The sequence below is a fragment of the Pleurotus ostreatus genome, assembly GCF_014466165.1.
Source record: "Pleurotus ostreatus strain PC9 chromosome Unknown scaffold_3, whole genome shotgun sequence".
NCBI classification, from domain to species: Eukaryota; Fungi; Basidiomycota; class Agaricomycetes; order Agaricales; family Pleurotaceae; genus Pleurotus; species Pleurotus ostreatus.
Genome location: NW_023503158.1, coordinates 1,802,717 through 1,823,225, shown reverse-complemented (window position 1 = coordinate 1,823,225; position 20,509 = coordinate 1,802,717). Strand labels below are relative to the sequence as shown.

Below are 20,509 nucleotides of genomic sequence, written 5' to 3'. Positions count from 1 at the left end.
AACGATAGACTACTGATCTATAGATCCAGAATTTGCAATGTACTCTGCTTCAAGTCTGTCTACCAGCTTCGACAAGTCGACGTTGCGGCTTCTGGCTTTGCAGTCGTAATATACTGGATTGCTAGATATACGCAAGAAAAGATAGGTGAAAGACAGAGCGTCGACTGCTGCTTGTTTGTCACCAATGGAACCGGATTTTCGGCAGCCATCATACCATGATTGCAGTAGTGGCGAATTCAGCAGCTGCGACTCCAGAGGCAACCCTTTGTTCAAGAAGCGCAGGAAGGAGTCTTTGCTTTCCGCCTGACAGAACAAGTGGAATTGCCCCCTTCCAGAGTGCTGCACCGCCCGGCCTTGCATATGGACCAGCTCCGTAAGACTGTAGTCTCGAAGTTGGCGAGACTCTGTGTCGCCGACAGAGGTGATATGCAAGTATTGGGTGCCCATAACCACGACAACGGACGAACGGACTGGCAAAGACCAGCACGATTCTCGGGGCACAATAAGAACCCGAATGATGCCTTCCGCATACATTTGCAGCGTGAGTATGCGGTCTGATCTTTTTAATCCCGAATGGAAGAATCCAACACCTTTGGAAGCGAATTCGACGTGGAATCGATCCTGGAATCGGGCAAGATAGTCTTCCAGTATTATTTCGGACATAGTGGGCGGAAGGAATGCACTAGTCTTTGTTGTTTGCAATGTGCACTGAGTGATGAGATCCCTGGCGATCGACAGACATTGCCCGCGAGAAGGTACAAACACTATCGCAGGTTCGCTCCCTTCGGCTGTCTGGATTGCGGTGTATGCAGGTTTTGCCATTGCCTTGAATAACGCAGCGGATTGTGGTATCGTGAACGTTTTGACGCAAACAGCCAGGGAGTGATCTCGATCACTTGGTCGGAAGCTATGAAGACCTGTTACTGTAGCCCCTAACCAAGCTCCTAGGTCGACAGGATCACTCAGGGAACTTGAGAAACCGATGAACCTAGTGGGACTCGACTGGACGGCATGTCGAAGCAGGGAAACGCCGAGCTCGTATTGCGCATCCAGATTCTCCAGTTGGTCGCATATCACAAGATCGATATAGTTTATCGATGTTCTGGGGTTGATTGCTGTCATTCGAACACGCAAGTTCGCTGCTGTCACTACCCGAATCACTTTGCCTCGGTACCGTTTAAGTACGTGCGGGCCATCCGAGATATCCACAGTTACACCAGTCGGACCACCAAACATTTGCAGATCGGATATCAACTCGGATGCGGCATCCTTACGTGCCACAACGATGAGTACGAATGCCTCTGACAACTGTAAGACAGTAGACCTTTGAAAGGAATGAATAATGGAATACGGGGGGGCTTCCATAATCTCACCATATGATAAGTTGCGCCATCATGCTTTTTCCATTTCCGACGGGAGCACACAGTAAGCTGTGAAGTCGAGTGTGTACCAAACTCCAAAACGTTTGTGATTGAATAGCGTTCAGCGTTCGGATGCGACTGGCAAACAAAGCTTCAGCTTGTGTGTTTCGCAGCACCGACGGGGACAGGAAAGGTAGATCGAGAAGGGGTGTATGGGAGTCAAAGGGGGCAGGCATGAGAAGAGACGTTAAGGGCACTTCGAGTTCATCTTCCGCAGAGAGCCATCGGTCGGACAGGAAGCGGATAGTTACGGAAGGGGGCGCGTTTCCATTGGGGATAGGTATCAGAAATTCAACGTCCATGTCTTCCGAAGAAGCCTTGAAAGACAAGTGGGACAACTGGAGTATGAATTTACCATCATTGGTCTCGATCCAAAGCCAGAAGGGTTCGGAGGTTCCATGAGTTTTGGCATTCCAACTGAACGAGCGATAGAGGTGAATCGTAACTTGCAAGACGTCGTGGGCTAACGGCCTGAGATCATAGGTGATTTTCGCTGTGGGGAACTGCTTCGCTGCGTTGAGTACTGCAAAACCGTTTTGTTCGTTCAAGTGTATGAGGTCGCCCAAATCCTTTGCCGAGAGCGTCGCTAGCTGATCGACGGGCCAGTCATCCGCCCATGTTTCGATGTTGTGGAGGGCTTCTCGTTTGAGGTTGAATTGTTTGAGGGGATGTTCAAACGGCCATAAACGTTTCTCGATTGCTTTACTCATTCTCATGAGAGCGCCAGAGACGCCCGCCCACTTCCGACTGAGCGCTATCTCGAGGAGAGCTCTGATAATACGACCACCGTTCTGAGCACAGTATGCCGAGTCTGAGATGAGGGCAAAGTCCTCCAGATAGTGGTTCGAGATGTGCGCTTGCAGTAGGATATTGACTTTGGCTTCGCTTGAAGTGATGACTTTCCCCTTCCCTTTCCCATCTTTGTCGCCCCCTCTGCCTTTACCGCCTTTGTCCGCCTCATCTTTGTCTCCGGCCTTCTTGTCTTGAATACCCTGCCCAACAGTCTTCAGTGAGAGGAAAACAGAGATCGGTATGGACTCTCGCCTTGATGTCGCAATGGATAACATCCAGCTCTAGTATCCCCTCCAACTCCTCCATCTCAGATTCGCGGAGTTGAACTTGCTCAAACTAGAGATTGAGATTGTTCAGAATGAAGCCTCTTGCCTCGAGTAGTCGTACCTCTGTACTCAGACTCAGCATATGAAGCACGTCCGCTTCCGACATTATGGGTTTGAACACCGGTTCAAACTTTTCAATGGAAGCATGCCTAATATAATATTTGGCCGCAATCCGTCCTAGATCAGTGATTGTATATGCCTTGGTGTGGGGGTCAATAGTGATCATGCCCGTGTTTGCTAGCTTTTGCGCCGAGAAATCGACGAGCGCGGAGCGTTTAGAGACTAGATGCGGGTCGTCACTGACTGTATCCCATACCATGCCTTCATGTCTTTCAGAATAATCGGTAGTCAGATACTATTAAGAACGTACCGTAGTACATGGGGTTCTTCTTCATACGAACGAACAGGTACGTCCAACGCAACCATTGACTCGCGTCATTGGCGTTCGCCACCGTGCCGAGGGCAATCTCAGCATTCAAGGAATCGATCAACCCTCCTTGGAACCTAGACTACGTTAGCGAGATAGTGTGAGATCGTGTTATCCAAACTTACTGTGATTCAATGGGAATCTAGTGTGGCTAGGTCAGCCTCATACATTGCTCGCCGTTGATCACTCACCTGCGACGTTACACGTTCCAGATAATGGTTTAGTTTATCTTCAGTGGTACATATATATCCTTCTCCACTTGTCTCCATTCCCGGGCGCCCAGCTCTTCCGAATACTTGAAGGACATCCAGCACCGAGAGATCACCAAACTTGCCCTTCCCGCTGTCGTATACCTGGGTACCCTTGATGACCACTGCATGATATCGATGATTTAGATGATGTCCTGCCCTTGAATCAAGAAGCCTAACCAGCATGAGCGGGTAAGTTCACCCCCCAAGCAAGAGTAGCTGTGCAGCATAAGACCTAAAAGCAACATAGTCAAGGGAAGAGTAAATTCGTATGAATGGAAGCTACCTTGATGGCTCGAGCTTCAAACATACGTTCCATCATGTTGCGGTCTGTACGTAGCATCCCAGCGTGGTGAATACCAAAGCCACTGTCAAATAGCTGCTTCATTTCCTTGTTGCGAGATTCTCCTATGTCCCTTCGAAATAATGACCATTGTGGATGAGTTTCGCAACTGAAGCCATCAAGAGTGCCTTCAAGCATAGCATTTTCCCTCAGATTGAGAGCAGCCTTTACAGTCTCTTTCCGGGCGTGAACAAACACCATGACTTGGTGCCCTTGTGCAACCAGCTCAGAAACCTTTTCATACGTGACATGATCCAAATTCTTCTTCGACAAGGCGGAGCCTGGCTTCCCGCGGATACCCAAGAAATGTTGCTCTAGTGGAACGGGCCTAAAGGATGAGTCGAAGTAGAACAGGCCTTTCTTGGGCGATACGCTAAGGAGGGATGGATAAGCACGACCAAAGAGCAAAAGTAGTCGTATTACGTACCTTAAAAATTCAGCAACATCAACATAGTTTGGTAGGGTAGCACTGAGTCCAAGGATTCGAATGACTGATTGGCTGGACTCGACCTTCCAGCGGAATTGAAGTGTGATCGGGACGGGAGATTAATGTCATACCTGTCTCAATGTTCGAGCAACGATCGTCTCGATCACGGCGCCGCGCTCTTCGTTCAGCAGGTGGACTTCGTCGATGATTAGCAATTTCAAAGCCTGCGTATCATACATCAGCGAGAGGATTTCTCGATTTCCTGTGAACATACGGATGCGATCTCCCCCTCGCCGGTAGGTTTCCTTGTCACGACATCCCATTTCTCCGGTGTTGTGACTATGATCTGCGTTTCCGCGATCTCTGCCTTGGTCATTTGCATATCACCTAGTCCAAAGGGGTCGCAACGTATAAGGCATGCTAGGAGGGCCGACATACCAGTTAGTTCGCGAACGGAAACAGATAACCATCGTAACCGTTTGCTGAACTTCCTGACAATTTCCGAGGCCAGGGCTTTCATTGGTGCGCTAAATCTATTTGAAACGACGATTGGGTAGAAATGGTAACAACTTACACATAGATTATCTTGAACTCGTTTCTGTTGATTGTGGACGCAATGGGGGCCTGAGGGTTGGACTTCGACCGATGTTGATCCAGCACGCGCAGGATGGTCAACATAGCGACGTCGGTTTTACCCTACAATCTGGTTACTTCGCCTGAAGAAACACTCTGTCAAAGGGGACACTAACAGCACCGGTAGGAGCTGAGGAATATATACAGACAACATGTTATACTGAGGGCGAAGAGCTTACCACAAATAAGCATGTTCTCGTTCGTCCCATAGGCGGTGGGGTAAACGATAGACTGTATTCTGTTCAGATTACTGTAACCCTATACGAGAGGTTAAGACGAGGGCTATACGATTGACACGGTTTACTCACAGGAAAACATCCTCGTGCAAGAGGATCTAATTCAGGGACAGGAATGAGCCGCTCCGCAGTTTTGGGAGGTACAGGCTTAGCTGGTGGTATTATCACCTCTTCGTATGTCTTGCTTTCAAGTCAGAGAACGATCGTAAATTCCAAGAGGACGTGATGCTTACCTCATTCTGGTCCCTTGTGGTCCCCAATGGCAAAAGGAATTTGTTGCCGGACTGGGATAGAATATTCCCTTGAGATCCAGAAGAGGTATATACATGAGGCAGAATTTCGGGGGTAGGAGGCTAAGATGCGTCTTAGTAACAAAGCATTCTTCTAGCAGACTTAAGCCTACCCTCACGCCAGTAGTCAACGGTCTAGAGGCATTCTCTTTGAGTTGTCTTTCCAAACGCTTGCGCGCGGCTTGGGAAGAGAGATCTGAGTCAGGCTTCGAGCTAGGGGTATCTGGCTTGGAAGTAGAAGCCGCTGGCTTATCACCAGACTCGCCTAGCTGCACAAGCTTGGCGGACATCGTCAGTTTTCCGACTCGTTCTTTGAACGAAGATGCTTCACCTCTTTGACGACGACTCGTCGTTGGTTGAGTACACTACTGGCTAGGTCGATCTGGTCGAATCCTAGAAGGTCAACTAGTTCCCCATATATTTGGTCATTCGTGTGGCTCGACGATAACACTGAGAGCAGCGGATGAACAAGATCATGGGCGTTGGGTAGTCTAGGCGAAACATGTCAATTCAAGAAGCAGCCCGAGCGCGATGATGATACTGACGACATTACTTCGGCAACCAAGCCTGGAGGGTTGGCTTCAGGTTGCCCTGCGAAAACGTCGAGCACAGAGGGCCATGGCTCATCCTCGTCGAGATCATCTACATAGAAGGCATGGTAGCCTTGCATCATACACATTTTGGTTGACATCCGTACCAGATACTGACCAGTCAATAACCGGTTGGCTACAGAGAAGTTCAATTAGAATTCGCCTTGCGTTGACAGATTCGAACTACCTGAGCCAGTTAGAGATCGAATTATCGTCTTCAGTCGTCGCGTCGGGTGCAGTTGACGCGAGTCCCAGTAAATTGTCTAGATGTCCAGAGAGTCCAATAGCCATTGCAGTAAGGAGAGTGTTCAAAATAAATCTAGTAAGTGGTAGCAGTTCCTGGTTTACTGATTCACTAAGTACTTGAGTCCGGGATGCGGTGACTGTAGCTGAGGCTCGGTGCCGACGTTAACGGGACCAATATTTCTGTGATCATGTGAGCAACGCAGCTTCTTTTAATTTTCACGAATCCACCACGCATCGTGCACTACCGCTGGGAGCGACGGTGACCGGCGCCGACAGAATAGATCCAATGCAGAGCTATATTCTGCGGAACCACTTCCATATGCTTCGTCCATACGGATGGCGCGCCTACTACGACTCCTCCACCAGCACCAATCCTTACTCAGATGATAATTTTAGCTCTGCCATAGGCTGTCTGGCAGATGATCTCTTCCCATGACTTGTCGAGCTTCTTCAGCATGCTTGTCGGTCTCAGGAGGCGCATTGTTTACGCTTCGACGATTTGGAGACCTGAACTCACCCAAGATGTCTTCAGACAGTCCCAAACGTCAAGTAGACGCTATTTCTCTGGTTGAGGCCCAAAGCGACGAGTCACCTCAGCCCTCACATACGAGGGTGGCATCTCTTCGAGGGCGAAAGCTCACGGCGGCACTTGCTTTTGTCACTGGAACTGGTTTCACATTGTTTGGGTGAGCCATAACTTCTGTGTGGAGTGCTAGAATATCAGGACGACTCTTGCCCTACCATTAGCTATGACCAGGGGGTCATGTCTGCACTATTGACTGCAAAGCAGGTCAGGCTGACCCGTTGTCTTCAAGTGTAGTGCACTGACTTCGGATATCACAGTTCGAACGAGTTTTCCCTCAAGTTGTGGTCGACACCGATCATCCAAACCACGCCACCCTTCAGAGCTTTCTAGTTGCTGTTTATGTAGGTATTCTCAACCTTCTGTCAACGCTCTGCTCACACCTATGCGATCTCATAGGAAATCGGCTGCCTACTCGGTGCTTTATCTAATTTATGGGTGGGAGATCGTCTAGGTCGCCGACAAACGATCGCGTTTGGGGGTATCATTATGATCATTGGCGCTATTTTACAAGCAGCCGCATTCTCTTACGCCCAGATCATCGTCGCTCGAATTGTAACCGGTTTAGGGAATGGTTTGAACGTACATGGTTGCTTCTCGTTCATTTTCTGGATGTACTTACGATTTGGACTAGACATCGACGGTTCCCTCATACCACGCAGAAACTTCGCCCGCAGCTAGAAGGGGGAGTTTAATTATGATTGAAGGCAGTCTTATTACATTCGGTATCATGCTGTCGTAAGTTGCTACCAAGTATCGTATCCAAGCCTAGTGATCTCACCCGAGCAGATATGTGTGTCCTGCCTCAATTAGAGGTTTCCAGCGACATGTGCTAACCTCGTAACCCCTACACAAGTGGCTAGATTTTGCATTGTGCGCCATGGTGTTACCACGTCTGCGTTGAGCGTGACTAATGCACGGGATAGCTTCTGGGCGTCTGCTTCATCGGTTCAATGGCGAGCTCCAATCGCTCTGCAGATTGTTTTAGCACTTGTCCTTGTAGTGTGCATTTGGTTTGTAAGTACCAAAGACTTCTCCTTGCTCCATGTTGACCCTCTCGTTCCAGCTTCCTGAATCCCCACGATGGTCGGTGGCTTACTTTGAGCAAACTAGCCCAATTACTCACCAAGTGACAGGCTCATAAAGGCCAATAGGCCGCAAGAGGCCCTGGAGGTTATCTCTGCGCTTGATGATAAACCAACTTCCGATGCGGAGGTTCAGCGTACCTACCACGCAATCATGGAATCAGTTGCCATTGAGGAACGAAAGAACAGCGACAAGCCTGGTTCTTCGTCGCTCGCGGATTTGTTTACTGGAGGTCGAAGCCAAAATTTCAGAAGGGCCTCGCTCGGGGTTGTCATCCAGTGCTTTCAACAGGTGAAGGCCTTCGTGTTCCATGTAGTCGTCGAACTGAACGAGATCTGCTATAGATCACGGGCATCAACATTATCACCTATTACGCAGTACGCCAACATCCAACTTCGTAGTATTCTGGACTCTACTGATGGTCTTGCAGACGATCCTTTTCGAGCGCCTCGGTATTTCCGACGTCAAGTCCCGCATCCTCGCCGCATGCAACGGAACTGAATACTTCCTCGCCTCTTTCATAGCGATCGTTCTCATCGACCGAGTCGGCCGTCGCAAGCTCATGATATTTGGTGCAATAACACAAACCTTGACAATGGTTTTGCTGGCTGTCCTGGGAGCCGTCGACACGCCCGCGGCGAACATAGTAAGCTGTGTGCTACTCTTCGCCTTCAATACCTTCTTTGCGGTTGGGTGGCTCGGGATGACTTGGCTATATGTGAGTTATACGAGCGATCGTGTCCATTGTGCTGGTGCTAACGGATGGAATATCAGCCCGCTGAGATTGTGGGCATTCGCATTCGTGCTGCCGCCAACGCCCTGAGTACGGCAAGCAACTGGACGTTAGTTAAGCCGCCTCGCTGTGAATGTCAGTTTGCTCAACCGCAGGAATAGATTCAACTTCCTTGTAGTGATGGTCACAGGACCAGCGTTCGCGAACATCTCATGGCGAACTTACATAGGTCTGCAAGACCACAATAGGGATCGAGTTGATCGCTGACCATCTTGCAGTATTCGCGTGCCTGAACGCGATTCTTGCCCCGCTGGTGTATTTCTTCTTTCCAGGTATTTTGAAATCTTGTTCACCCGTAACGTTTGCTGAGATAGCATACAGAAACAGCAGGGAGGTCGCTAGAAGGTAGGATTCCACACCTGACGGCAGCACAGTGCCTCACGGCATCTCGTAGATATGGACGTCATCTTTGCCTATGCGTACAACCACGGCCTTTCTCCTGTCGCCGTGTCGCTGCGGAAGGATATCCCACAAGCAGGTACCCCGGAGGCTGACAGAATCTTGTTCCCAGACGATGACCAAGACGACGAAACTCACATGCGTGCCCAAGGCCATGTAAAGGAACAATGAAGCAATGATTATATTTACGTTGCCCAGTAGTGTACGCCTCAATACACATGTGGACCGCGTGGTACGCTGTGGCTTGACTTCATAACGCGAGATTTCCGCCATTTGTCGCGCTCGATCGCGTCTTGGATATTTCGACGCGTCCAATCATGGACGGAATTCAAAGTTTCCGCCGTAGGCACCGTTACTCTGCCAATACGGTTGAAAGGCCAGAGTATACATACCAGTTTGGACTCAATAAGAGCTGCAGGAATCTAATAACTTGTTAAAATGGGGGAAAGCCGCAGTTCTAAACCGGATCGTACCGGGCCAAGACGATTACTGTCGTCCGTGTGGAAGGAGTCGTCTCCTAATGAGTCGCTACACGTTTAGTTTGTTCGTCCCAAGATTGTATATTTGCGACGCGTACCTTCAACCCATACATGGCCAACTGGAACACGAACTTCTGGATCAGGATGGGGTGGTAGGGTTCTCACAGTGTCCCCTTCGATGGCTAATATTCGCTTCACAATCATCCTCCGGGGGTCCTCAGGTGAACTACGACCGTTTCAGGCCCAAAACGAAACGAGAACCATTTCGGACTCACACAATGGCAACGATATCTCCTCGTTGGTACGCATGCCGGGAACGTATCGAGAACTTATCGAAGAGGCCAAAATCCCTCCATAGAGATGAGTCCGGGTTAAGAGTTGGCTAGCTGACCGAGTCGTGGATTACTTCGTAGAAGCTTGAGCATATGTGAATGGCACGTACCTGCATGCTGCGCCCGCTGATAAGTTTCACCGTCCAGAAGTAATTGCCGAAGGCCAGGGCAAGCGGCGACCAGAAAATAAGCGCAGGTATTCGTCTGCTTCGTGGCGCACCGTTCGAGGTATTTCTACCGATTCTTAGCCTGCTCAGGAAAGCCATGAACTAAGAAAACAAGGCAAGGCGCCTAATCCTGTCCATCACCTACAGGTGGTTGATAGGGGCGTTCACTATCGTTTCGACAAAGTCCAAAACGCGTCCCGATAGCAAGACAGAGTACGGAAGATTTACCATCGGACACGTTGTAAGTTAAGTAGATTGCGATAAAGCTGCCTTCTACTACTAATGAACACAAAATGTAGACATTCTCGCGTCGCTCTTTTGTGGAGAGTATCACCCAGCCCCCTCCTCCGCTCGTAACTAATAGACGCCCATCGATCACTTGATCGCCGTTTCTGGAACCGCTTGCCTGGATCTACTACTTTTGGCTTTGCATTGTCCCAGCAGAATTCCAATTGTGACTCGAACTCTGTGGAAAGATGCGGACAATAGAGCTTAAGTATCTGGGAGCCACTGCCTTTCTCGCAAGCCTTCTTTCCCCCAGTCACCACCATGGGTCAGCGCCATCATATCTGGCTCATAGCCAAGGTCGTACCTCGCGATTCTACCGACAACAAAGCCTATTACCGTTCTCTTGGTGGCTTTCATAACCAATGGTGCTACGGCCGTTTACCGTCGCGCGCTGTACGCCGCTTCGTCGATCTCGCCAAACAAAAGGACAACGCTGAGATCATCCAAATCGAACTCGATGAGATGCAGAACAAATACAGCAGAAATGCCAATATAAAACAAATGCCAAGCTGCCCTTGTCCTTATACACAATTCTTGCTCGGACTTGCTTGCTGCGTCGACCTTGATGATTTCATTCCGACCTATGTCTCAGGGCATTCTTACGACGGGTGTCTCTTGCCAGCTACCACACGCGGTAGCTTTGATCATGGTGAGTACTTTGAGGCAAATTCTCTTTGAAACCCCACAAAGCCTTGCTCTAGGCCCAGATGACGGTATATCTGTTATTGATGTCACCGATCCAATGAATCCAGCATACTGCCATGTCCTATCGAATAGGCCTCTCCCAGCTGAGGGATACATCAGGAGCTATTACGCCTATCCAGCAGACGATTCGGAGAACGGGGACTCCGAACTAGAAAAAGACATTGCAACCTTAATCGCTTCCCTCGATGATGCCAAGGTGGTTACGACGGAAATGCTTGCAGAAGCCTGGCCCAGGGAATATGGTCGCGCCGGTGGTGGCTCAGAAACAGACGAAGTGGCAGATCCCTCAGATCAACCCGCACTTGCCGAAGACAACATCGTTCCACAATTGGCCGACCTTGTTGTGGGACCTGCAGTCAAGCAATCCATCGCTCAGGGCAATTTCGATGAGTTGGAGAAACTCGTCTGGATACCGGAGAAGGCCAAGTTAATCAAAGCAGCGCTGCGAGAAATCGATCCCTTTCCTGACGCTGCTATCCCATTACTCCGCCGTGTCTGTGAAGTCGAGTCCCAAACCAACAAGAATGAGCTCGACCTAACTGGTCTCCCTCTATCCTCCGACCAAATCCTTGATTTCGTGTCCCAGCACAGCGACATACAATACCTCAGACTTTCAAGTATGCCACATGTCACCATAGACACTGTGCGCAAGCTGTTGACCTTGGTGCCATCGATTTCGCACCTTACCCTCCTTGGCACCTCCATTGCGAACGAATCCATCCTTGAACTGTTGGCCGGGGAGCCCAAACTCTTCTATAACATGGAGGCTCTGATCCACCCTGTCCTTCTGACATACGCCAAAAAGGCTCCTTACAAGGCTGCATTCACCTTCCCCGGCATTTCAGGCGCTTCCATTGGTGGCTGTCCCGCACTACCATTCTTCACACCCCAGAGAATCGTACAAGTGTTCTCCGATTTTCTGAGGGGGATATTAAGGAATGAGATGAGCATGGCAAGGAAGGCCCTTCTTTTTGGGGCGATGGGCTCGAGCATGCTCGCCTTAGCATGCCTCGCGTCTGATCGAACACAAGGCCAGAAATGGAGCGAGAGACGCGTACCCATATTGCCTCTATTCTGCGACGGGTTTTTCAATGGGGAGGGGTGGGCGCTGATTGTGTCAGACTCGGTGTATTCGTTCTGCCGTCTGTTGGATAGAGAAGCAGAGGGGAGCGACAAGGACTTTCTGGATCTCGACGGTTTCCTCAGCGCAATGAGAGCTGAGGGACGCCCTGCTCCTTTACCAGCCTCTGTCTCGGAATTGAAGGGGTTCATTGCAGAAGCTAAGCTCCAGGCAATGAATGTGGAGTCTGTGGAAGAGGCCTTGCAAGAACTTCAGATGTATGTCAACTCTACCCCGTGACATAACAACGACGAATATGATAGTACACGGTACTAGTCCTAGTCCGCATGACGCTGTACTTTTACGAGAAACATAAAGCTATGTACATTAGAACTTCTTTTCGTCATAGGGAGATCCCCGATGTTATTATGCGAGGCATGGAGGTGGCAAAGCCTAGAATTGAAGGGTGAAGATGACCTCCTTGGATAACCCTGTTCCCAAACCATGTATACAATGTAGAATTGCGGATCGAGCATCCTCTGAGCTCCAACATCGTGCCTCCTGTTGGATATTTCGCGTCGCATCAGTATGTTACATGAAAGGGGCGTCAATTGGAAGGATTTACGTTGACAGGTTCTACAATGATTTGGCCTCTTCTAGCAGCTCTTACAATGTTAATTTGTGCAAGATCTTCCGTTGGGATTGGGGCTGGTTCTGAACCCTCTGCAAGCAACGATTAGTTGCGATTGTATGAATGGTGGACTCGGATCACCAATGTATTCTGGGGGAGGATCCGAAATCGAGTGCTCTGGTGACGAAAAGCAGGCATATCTGTTCTTCGACAAGAGCTTTACACACGTCTCTAGCGGGTACCATTCGTAAGTCTCCTACTCAAGAAGTCAGAGACTGAACTAACAAATACACAGAGGCTTACTGGGTCAGCCAGAAACGATGGCGAGTACTCGCCTTTGTATCGCATTTTCGGACACGAATGAATGTAGAAACCTATTCAACACAAGACAGATTATCTTCAAGCCCAGAGATCGAGTTAATGACTGAAGTACCCATGTACAAGTACGACATCTGTGACACGCCAGCTCGATGTATCTCATAGGCAAGCGAGGTTTCCCGGAACGCGCTTAGCTTACGAGGCAGGACTTCATTTATGTTATAGATTTGATAAGATACGACTCACCTTCCCCAAGGAGAACCTTTCCCACTTCTTGTCATACATGAAGTAAACGCTCGAAACGCAGGAGGGAAGTATATCCAAGACGGCCATGGCTATTAGCTCCCCGTCGAGCTTATATAATTGGTGATACGACCCATATTCAACCGGCAGGTGGGCGGGCGGTGATCCTGTATAACCTATGGGGCTTGTCTAGAGGAGAGGCGAAACATCAGAGAGACGGTAGCGATATAGATACAAAGGAGCATAGTGATATTACCCCGAGAGGTGTTTCGCACAGAAACCTCCTGAAGCCGGCCTGAGAAGATTTGAAGTCATGGTGGATGTCCGCCTGATACCTAGCTCATTCACGGTTAATGTCAAAAACAGCGCGTGCAAAGACGCATTTGAAGGGTCCGACTTTTTAAACAATTCGAATTTCTCATCCGTGTAGGAAGATGGCTCGAGTACAGTCTAAGTCCGCTGAGTACGAGGCAAGGCAACAGCGAGTGAATTGTACTGACCTCAAAACGATGTCGCGTTGTCTCCGGGTCGACCCAGGGTACCTCGGCGGCGTGGAGCAACGAGCTCATTGAGCCTGACTCGTCCTCCGACTTATTTGGTTTGGGAGGTCTGGAACAACATTGACAAGTTTTTAAGACTCGGAAAAGTGAGTGACCCCGACCTTTTTGCTTTGGCTTCAGTGTTTACCGCGTCGTTGTTGTCACCCCTTTCTATAAAATTATTCCACCTGTCCAAACCCATGTAACCCTCAAACTCTTTGTAGGGGTGAAGCCACAGCTCACCGTCGCATCAGTTTGCGTTGACTCTTCGAGGGTTTGAACTGGAGGGCATCTAGTCTTCACATATAATGTGAGGAGGATTTAGTGAGTACAGTCTGATCGACGTACTTGATCGTGTACTGGGGGCAGCATGAGTTCTTCATATCCCGCTGGTAGCAATAGGTGCCTGTCCGCTTAGTGCATCTAGTTGAGTTGTAAATTATAAGACTGTTGTACCCTCACCAGAGCGCCTCCATCCACGGTCGACCATGCGTTGATAGACCTATTCGCATCACATCAACGGGATCGCGACCACAGGTGACCGGCGTCGCCAAAACGAGACGTACGTCGCATGTGAGGGCTAGAGCTTGGAGGCTCGCAGAGGTCCTGTTGAATTCAGTTTCGCTGCGACTTCCAGGAGGCGAACAATATCCGCATGTTGACTCATTGGGGCCGTAAGGGTAGATTATGGACCGTCGACTCATGAGTGTTCGTGAGCAAGATCATCATCATAGCAGTTCGGCGGTAATACAGCATCTCGATCGTAGGGTTAGGGTTAACCTCCGTCAAACTAGGAGTGCTCTCAGAGACTCGAACGAGGAGCTGGATCAGCGCACTTTGAACGTAGCTTTGGTTCAAGAACGCCGGGTGAGACGATAAACAGGGACGCACAAGCATTCTCTTTCGTGACCTCCATGTTATACTGCACATTCTTCCGATACTTCGTCGATAAATCGGCGGCTGTCTGCACGGCCGAGTTCGCTCGAAGGACCTCCTGCATGTTACTCTGTTCAGCAGCCAGGCTATCATCAAGCAAAGACTAGCAATAGTAACCTCCAAGCAGTGATTCAGTTCCAAGATCATTTCGGTGCATTTGGACTAGAAGCGCAGCTCAGTAATCGTGCACGGTAATTGCCTTGAAAAATCAAGAGAGCCTTACAGAGTTCTTCAGGATGCGTTCAAGCAAGACGGCTTGCCTTTCAGCGTGAGGATTCTCCATGGTGGTGGTAATCTCAAGTGTTGTCACAGACGCGTGACGTCACAAAAGTCGCGTCAAAGGGCACGAGCACAGAATCAATCCACGCAAAATCCACGAGCCAGAGATCGGAGCAGTGGTGATGGCGGAATTCATAATGGCACTAAAGCTGAATATCGACATGTACATTACAATGATACAACAGTAGCTATAATCATGCATAGATAAATACGAGTGGTAAATGCAAAAAATTCCAAGATCAAGTCAATCATGAGATCGTCAAATCTAAGTCCATCCGTCCCATCGGCCAAACCGCCTGAACTCTTCTAAGATGCATGTGATCCCTTCCTTGCCTTCCTTGCGCTCCTTCTCTTTCCCTTTGCTAGCCCTAGAAGTTGATGACGACACGCTAGCGGGACGCGGTCGAGATCCCGATTTAGGAACATTATGCGATGTAGGTCCGGGGGAAGACGAAGGTGAAGGTGAAGCGGCACGACTGGCGAGGGCGCCGGGAAGAGCGAGTCGGTACCAGCCGCCGCCGTACGTCAATGCGATAAGCTGATACTCGGGCGGCCGCTGAGGATCATCATTCGGGACTGACACCCAGCCGACTACGCAGCGATCTTCGTCAGGTAGATCCGCAGGACGCGCACGACTGGAGGTGGAGGATAGGTATATGTGGGAGGACTGTGTGGGTATACGATACTGAGCATACGACCATTCTGAGTCAAAATACTTGGGATGTGGTATATATGTAGTGAGGACCGAGAGAGACGATTGGCGATTCCTTGATCACCGTGTAAGAGAAAATGTTTACTTCGTTCATCGGCGGATCCACTTACGAAGATTCTGAGCCAGTGACGGCAAAGACGTGCACCGTCCCGTTGTTACTCCACGCGCAGATCTCAGTTTCGTCAGGCCGAAAGGCAATTCCATATATATCGGCCTTGTTGGTTCCGCGACGGAGTTCGCGTATTAGTTTGCCTGTATGTGTATCCCATATCCGAATAAGAGTCCCTCTGGACGAGGTAGTGGCTAGTAGCCTGCCTGAGGGTGGAACGGTCAACGTCGTAAGGTCGCTGGTGTGAGCAGCTATCATGGATATCGAAGACTTCGCTGAGCGAGGGTTCTGTTTGCGAGGGGTAGGAGGGGGTGGCGGACCCTTGGGTACCGGGGGTGAACAAGGTGGTAAATGGATCAACTGCACATGGCCCATCTGTCGCCCTGCAATGGCAAGCAACGTTGAGTACGCGCCAGTGGCTATTGCCAGTATCCCTGCATGTCGTTAATTCGGCTATGGTTCCCGTTTGCAATACATCGGATCCATGACTCACCTCGGGGGTTGTCGCAGGTATCCCATTCCTTATATCTTGTCACCTGCTCAGCCACTGTGAACACGACCACCCGCCGACGTAATGATACAGCAAGCCATCCGCGTCGGCACGCTATGCCACGAACCCTCTCCCGGAACTCTAATTCAGCGACCTCGCTTCCGATGGCATCGTCCCACAAGATGACCTTGTTGGGTGGATACAAGGGACTGGGACCACCACCGACCAAGAAGAGAAGAGACGACGTATGGCACGGTACGACGAACTGCAATGTTCCGCCGGAGAGCTCTAACATTATTGAGTCACCTGGCTATATCGAAGCAAAATGACTGCATACCACGCTTCCGCACGAGATCAAGAGGCCATGCACGATAAACGGCGAATCCTTCGGGGGTCGAGATTGTGAAGATCTGGAAGTCGGCGTCGAAGCGTGCGTCTATGAGATTCACGGGGTTGGTCGCGCTGATGGAATGGCGAGCTAAGTTCATGGAAGGAGGAGACCGTGGTGGTCAGCCAGTAGGATGGTCATGCCTTCCATATTCGTACAGCTTCTCTCTTACCTACTACCCGGCGCTTATGCCCCTGTTACCACAACACGAAATATTCCAACCACCTTTTCAAGGCTGGATTAAGAATCGACCAGGGGACTGCCGTGTTGCCAAGTCTAGCATCCTTACTGGGGCGTGGCGATATATAGTTCCTTCGGCCGCGTATTGGACAGCATCCTTCCGACTCCTTTTCAACCCAGTTCCTCGTGAAGACCCGTACTCTAGGCGTACGGAGAGCCGTGTTTTGAACGGTGTTACTGAGCGCGTCTACACCCCGGCCACAGATCTCCTACCGGTTGTCAACCCACATCCAATTCAATATTGTGGTAATGGGCGGAACAGTACTAATACAATACGTTCATGTTTATTCTCGATATCACATCGAGTGGTATAAGGTAACGTCTCGCTTGAGCATTTGCAAGGAATACCCTGCCTCCTTCTTGTCCATTATCTCGAGCCCTATTTCAGCAACGAGCCCCTTCAATTCTGAGACAGAGGCTGGCAGAGGGGCAGGTCGTCCCTCGGCTTCCATCGCGGCAAGAAATCCGTCGAGATCCAGAAGTTCCATGTCTGCTGCCCCGGCCTCTCCTTTCAACAGGCGGCAGAATGAATACGCCGTTTCTGACACGAGCAATGCCCATCCCTCTCCATCCAAATACCCTTTGCAGAATAGAGGGAAGATGGGCACGGATCTCTCGCCGAATTTCTGACCTTGCGCTCGATCAGATGCAAGGCAAGCCGTGGCGAGCATGGTCGAACCCCGTGGCCCAACATAGAACCCAACGCCCGGTATAGCCCTCCCCTTCCTGTACATCCCAGTAGCGAAATCGAAGAACATCTGGACGACTTTCTGTGGGGTGAAGAACGGCACCGCGGGGCAGCCACCCACAAGGGGGCATAAAACGCCGGGGAAGGTGAATGCAGCCTTGTATGAAGCAGTTGCGTCGTATCTAAGCAGAGCGGGATGGACGAGAGCCTCCACATGGTAGAAGAGCTTGGGCTCCTTGGATAACAGTTCGAAGATGGCTTCATCCGCGATCGGCGTACCAAGGAGGTTAAGATGCGAAATCGGTGGCACCAAGGTCAACAGCTTGCGCACAGTGTCTATGGTGACATAGGGCATATTCGAGAGTCTAAGCCGTTGTATGTCACCGCGCTGAGAGACGAATTCAAGGATTTGGTCGGAGGAGAGAGGAAGGCCGGTTAGATCGAGTTCTTTCTCGTTGGTTTGGGACTCGACTTCACAGACACGGCGGAGTAATGGGATAGCAGCGTCAGGAAAGGGATCGATTTCTCGCAGCGCTGCTTTGATTAACTTGGCCTTCTCCGGTATCCAGACGAGTTTCTCCAATTCATCGAAATTACCCTGAGCGATGGACTGCTTGACTGCAGGTCCCACAATAAGGTCGGCCAATTGTGGAACGATGTTATCCTCGGCGACGGCGATTTCGTCTGAGGGATCTGCCACTTCGTCCAATTGTTTCGAGCCCTTGCGGGGGTTGTACTCCCCGGGCCAGGCTTCTGCGAGCATTTCCGTCGTAACCACCCCCACACCATCAAGAGAGGCGATTACGGTTTCGATATGCTTTTTCAGCTTCATGTACATTTCCTGCTCTTCAGAGGTTGCCCCGGCCCTGAGGGAGCCGTAATATCTTCCGATGTATTGCCCGGCGTTGAGTGGGCTATGCGATAGGATATGGCAGTACGATGGATTCATGGGATCGGTGACATCAATGACAGATATACCATCGTCGGGGCCTGACGAATGATTTCTGCAAGCGTTCAAGGAAAGCTTGCCTCAGAGTACTTGCCATAATCAAAGCTACCACGCAAGGTGGCTGGTACACGATACCCGTCGTAAGTAGGTCCTGAGACATACGTCTCCGGGGTTGAATCCAAGTCGACGCAACAGCTGAGTCCGAGCAAGAATTGTGTGTAAGGACAAGGAGATACTGGCATCTCCCCTTCGCCGGCATCTCTACTATATTTCTTCTGCACTCCATCGAGTTCGATTTGTATGATCTCAGCGTTGTCCTTTTGCTTGGCGAGATCGATGAAGCGGCGTACAGCACGCGGTGGTAAACGACCGTAGCAACATTGGTTGTGAAAGCCACCAAGAGAACGGTAGTAGGCTTTGTTGTCGGTAGAATCGCGAGGTACGACCTTGGCTATGAGCCAGATTTGATGGCGTTGACCCATGGTAATGACTAGGGAAAAGGGGGCACTGTGGGAGGGGTAGTGGCTCCGGGATGGTTAAGCTTAATCACTCGCATCTTTCCGTAGAGTTGGCCTCACAGAGCTCCTCACAGTTGAGATTCTGCTGGGACTATGCAAAGCCAAAGGTAAAGCCAAAAGTAGCTCCAGGCCGTCACGGTGCAGGATGTGGTTCAGCAGTGATCAAGTTTGATCGACGGGCGTCTAAGTACGATCGTTCAGAGCGTGCCTTGTTGAAGTCGCCGTGGCAAAATCCATATTTCTACTGCTACTGACTCCTTGGATGTGCTACTTCGAGTCTTGGAATAAAGGGAAGTTGTGGACTCATGGTATAGTACTTACGCAACCCACACCCCTGTAATGTGTGTGGAATCCTCTGCTAAAAATGTCTGGCAAGCATTCATTCTATGTTTTCGTAGTAAGAGTCTATATCTCATATTTCTCCATACATAGGCTTACTTTAGTCGCACCAGGTTGCTACGCGTTGCATGCCATGATCAAGACAGAATAGAGATTGACCAGCGAACTGCTGCAGTGGCTCTTACTGCAGGAAATAGATCCTGCACTCTTGTTCCCCCCTATTGTCTGGTATCGCTCCTCTTCAACGCAATTCCTCGTGGAGATATCTTCTCCTGAAAGGGGAGACGAGGTCTGCGAAGATTCAGAACCTGAACAGCATGAACTGAAACCGCAGTCCCATTGCTTCTTTATAGGCTCGTCCTTGAAGTACGTACATGCCACTTGCTTCTCATGCTTCTCACCGAGGTGATGCTTTTGCCTAGGGGTTGCAAGCGTGCTACACCTCTTCTTTCGCATGCGACGGCTGTCCTTCCACAATGACCTCACACTTCTTGGGCCGGTTACTGGATTGGACGCACCGTATCACCCAAGAACCCAGAGCGTTGCCCGCCACGAATATTGTTCGAATCTCAGATCAATCAGCGCGGAATGGAATCGGTATACAGCAACTTAATTGGTGACATTATATGACAGTTTCCAACGGAGATTCTGTCATTTTCGCCATTCATCCATTCCTCGGTATGTACTCATTGGGAACGAAGCGCGCAGCGCCGTCATCGTGGTTTTGGTCTGCTCGTTCCTATGACCTCCGGCACGACTGGTCCCGATACAGTGGGTGTACCCCTATGGAAGGGCAACGTTCAGTTACCTGCCCTTCAACTTCGCATCGATTAGCAGAGGAAGTAGAACACCCACGTTGTTGCTTAGTCTGGGTACTGATCGTTGTTTAGCCTAGGGGTAGCAGCTGGGCAGTAGTATCCCACGTACCTTCTTACACGACGGCGAGCAGCGTCTTCCAAGTAGGTCCTTTGGGCAGAAGAATTCACGGTCGTGGCTCACAGGAATCGATACATGATTAATCGATCAAGCAAAAGCACTGTGCGAAAGCAGTAAGAATTGAGGAAGCGTGCCCGTCGGATTTAATCCTCAAGAGCCTAGCCTATGCCCCGATCATGTTGTGCAAGGGTTTGAGGCCCTGTGGGTATACAGGTGATCTCCCTTCACCACAATGAGCTAAATATAACTAAGAGTTCGTCCCAAGCAAGGCTACTGTGAAAACGGGAAACTTGGTTGCCAAACTCGATAGCTATCAATGGGCG

General features: G+C 50.1%; 7 protein-coding genes across 7 annotated transcripts; 2 read left to right on the top strand and 5 right to left on the bottom strand.

The window, feature by feature from the left end:
- Window positions 1–9: 9 nt before the first annotated feature.
- On the bottom strand, window positions 10–6,024 carry PC9H_005133 (uncharacterized protein; the record flags this gene model as incomplete). Its single annotated transcript, XM_036774709.1, has 22 exons — window positions 10–1,324; window positions 1,374–2,413; window positions 2,460–2,549; window positions 2,601–2,860; window positions 2,910–3,048; window positions 3,158–3,339; window positions 3,395–3,449; window positions 3,501–3,930; window positions 3,985–4,067; window positions 4,116–4,208; window positions 4,259–4,371; window positions 4,423–4,511; window positions 4,559–4,680; window positions 4,734–4,747; window positions 4,797–4,875; window positions 4,926–5,033; window positions 5,087–5,206; window positions 5,257–5,421; window positions 5,475–5,634; window positions 5,689–5,785; window positions 5,841–5,869; window positions 5,921–6,024. 22 exons carry the CDS (start codon window positions 6,022–6,024, stop codon window positions 10–12), a joined length of 4,887 nt encoding a protein of 1,628 aa, XP_036633211.1.
- Window positions 6,025–6,501: 477 nt separating this feature from the next.
- On the top strand, window positions 6,502–9,011 carry PC9H_005132 (uncharacterized protein; the record flags this gene model as incomplete). The annotated part of the gene is made up of 15 exons (XM_036774708.1): window positions 6,502–6,665; window positions 6,727–6,769; window positions 6,823–6,906; window positions 6,962–7,144; window positions 7,197–7,300; window positions 7,426–7,579; window positions 7,629–7,648; window positions 7,699–7,939; window positions 7,993–8,025; window positions 8,079–8,366; window positions 8,423–8,490; window positions 8,543–8,610; window positions 8,660–8,713; window positions 8,763–8,786; window positions 8,836–9,011. The coding sequence occupies 15 exons, from the start codon at window positions 6,502–6,504 to the stop codon at window positions 9,009–9,011; spliced, it is 1,704 nt and encodes a 567-aa protein (XP_036633210.1).
- Window positions 9,012–9,155: 144 nt separating this feature from the next.
- PC9H_005131 (uncharacterized protein) lies at window positions 9,156–9,917 on the bottom strand (the record flags this gene model as incomplete). Its single annotated transcript, XM_036774707.1, has 6 exons — window positions 9,156–9,197; window positions 9,233–9,262; window positions 9,314–9,357; window positions 9,418–9,545; window positions 9,595–9,701; window positions 9,762–9,917. The coding sequence occupies 6 exons, from the start codon at window positions 9,915–9,917 to the stop codon at window positions 9,156–9,158; spliced, it is 507 nt and encodes a 168-aa protein (XP_036633209.1).
- A 450-nt stretch (window positions 9,918–10,367) lies between these two features.
- Window positions 10,368–12,171, top strand: PC9H_005130 (uncharacterized protein; the record flags this gene model as incomplete). The annotated part of the gene is made up of 3 exons (XM_036774706.1): window positions 10,368–10,755; window positions 10,808–11,894; window positions 11,967–12,171. The coding sequence occupies 3 exons, from the start codon at window positions 10,368–10,370 to the stop codon at window positions 12,169–12,171; spliced, it is 1,680 nt and encodes a 559-aa protein (XP_036633208.1).
- Window positions 12,172–12,324: 153 nt separating this feature from the next.
- Window positions 12,325–14,821, bottom strand: ATE1 (Arginyl-tRNA--protein transferase 1; the record flags this gene model as incomplete). The annotated part of the gene is made up of 17 exons (XM_036774705.1): window positions 12,325–12,432; window positions 12,497–12,579; window positions 12,644–12,758; window positions 12,806–12,876; window positions 12,936–13,014; window positions 13,067–13,252; window positions 13,320–13,398; window positions 13,461–13,513; window positions 13,564–13,672; window positions 13,725–13,790; window positions 13,846–13,899; window positions 13,951–14,008; window positions 14,065–14,104; window positions 14,169–14,208; window positions 14,439–14,596; window positions 14,656–14,700; window positions 14,762–14,821. 17 exons carry the CDS (start codon window positions 14,819–14,821, stop codon window positions 12,325–12,327), a joined length of 1,404 nt encoding a protein of 467 aa, XP_036633207.1.
- Window positions 14,822–15,082: 261 nt separating this feature from the next.
- On the bottom strand, window positions 15,083–16,616 carry PC9H_005128 (uncharacterized protein; the record flags this gene model as incomplete). The annotated part of the gene is made up of 4 exons (XM_036774704.1): window positions 15,083–15,584; window positions 15,640–16,072; window positions 16,132–16,416; window positions 16,466–16,616. 4 exons carry the CDS (start codon window positions 16,614–16,616, stop codon window positions 15,083–15,085), a joined length of 1,371 nt encoding a protein of 456 aa, XP_036633206.1.
- A 436-nt stretch (window positions 16,617–17,052) lies between these two features.
- Window positions 17,053–18,875, bottom strand: PC9H_005127 (uncharacterized protein; the record flags this gene model as incomplete). Its single annotated transcript, XM_036774703.1, has 2 exons — window positions 17,053–18,434; window positions 18,503–18,875. The coding sequence occupies 2 exons, from the start codon at window positions 18,873–18,875 to the stop codon at window positions 17,053–17,055; spliced, it is 1,755 nt and encodes a 584-aa protein (XP_036633205.1).
- Window positions 18,876–20,509: the final 1,634 nt, after the last annotated feature.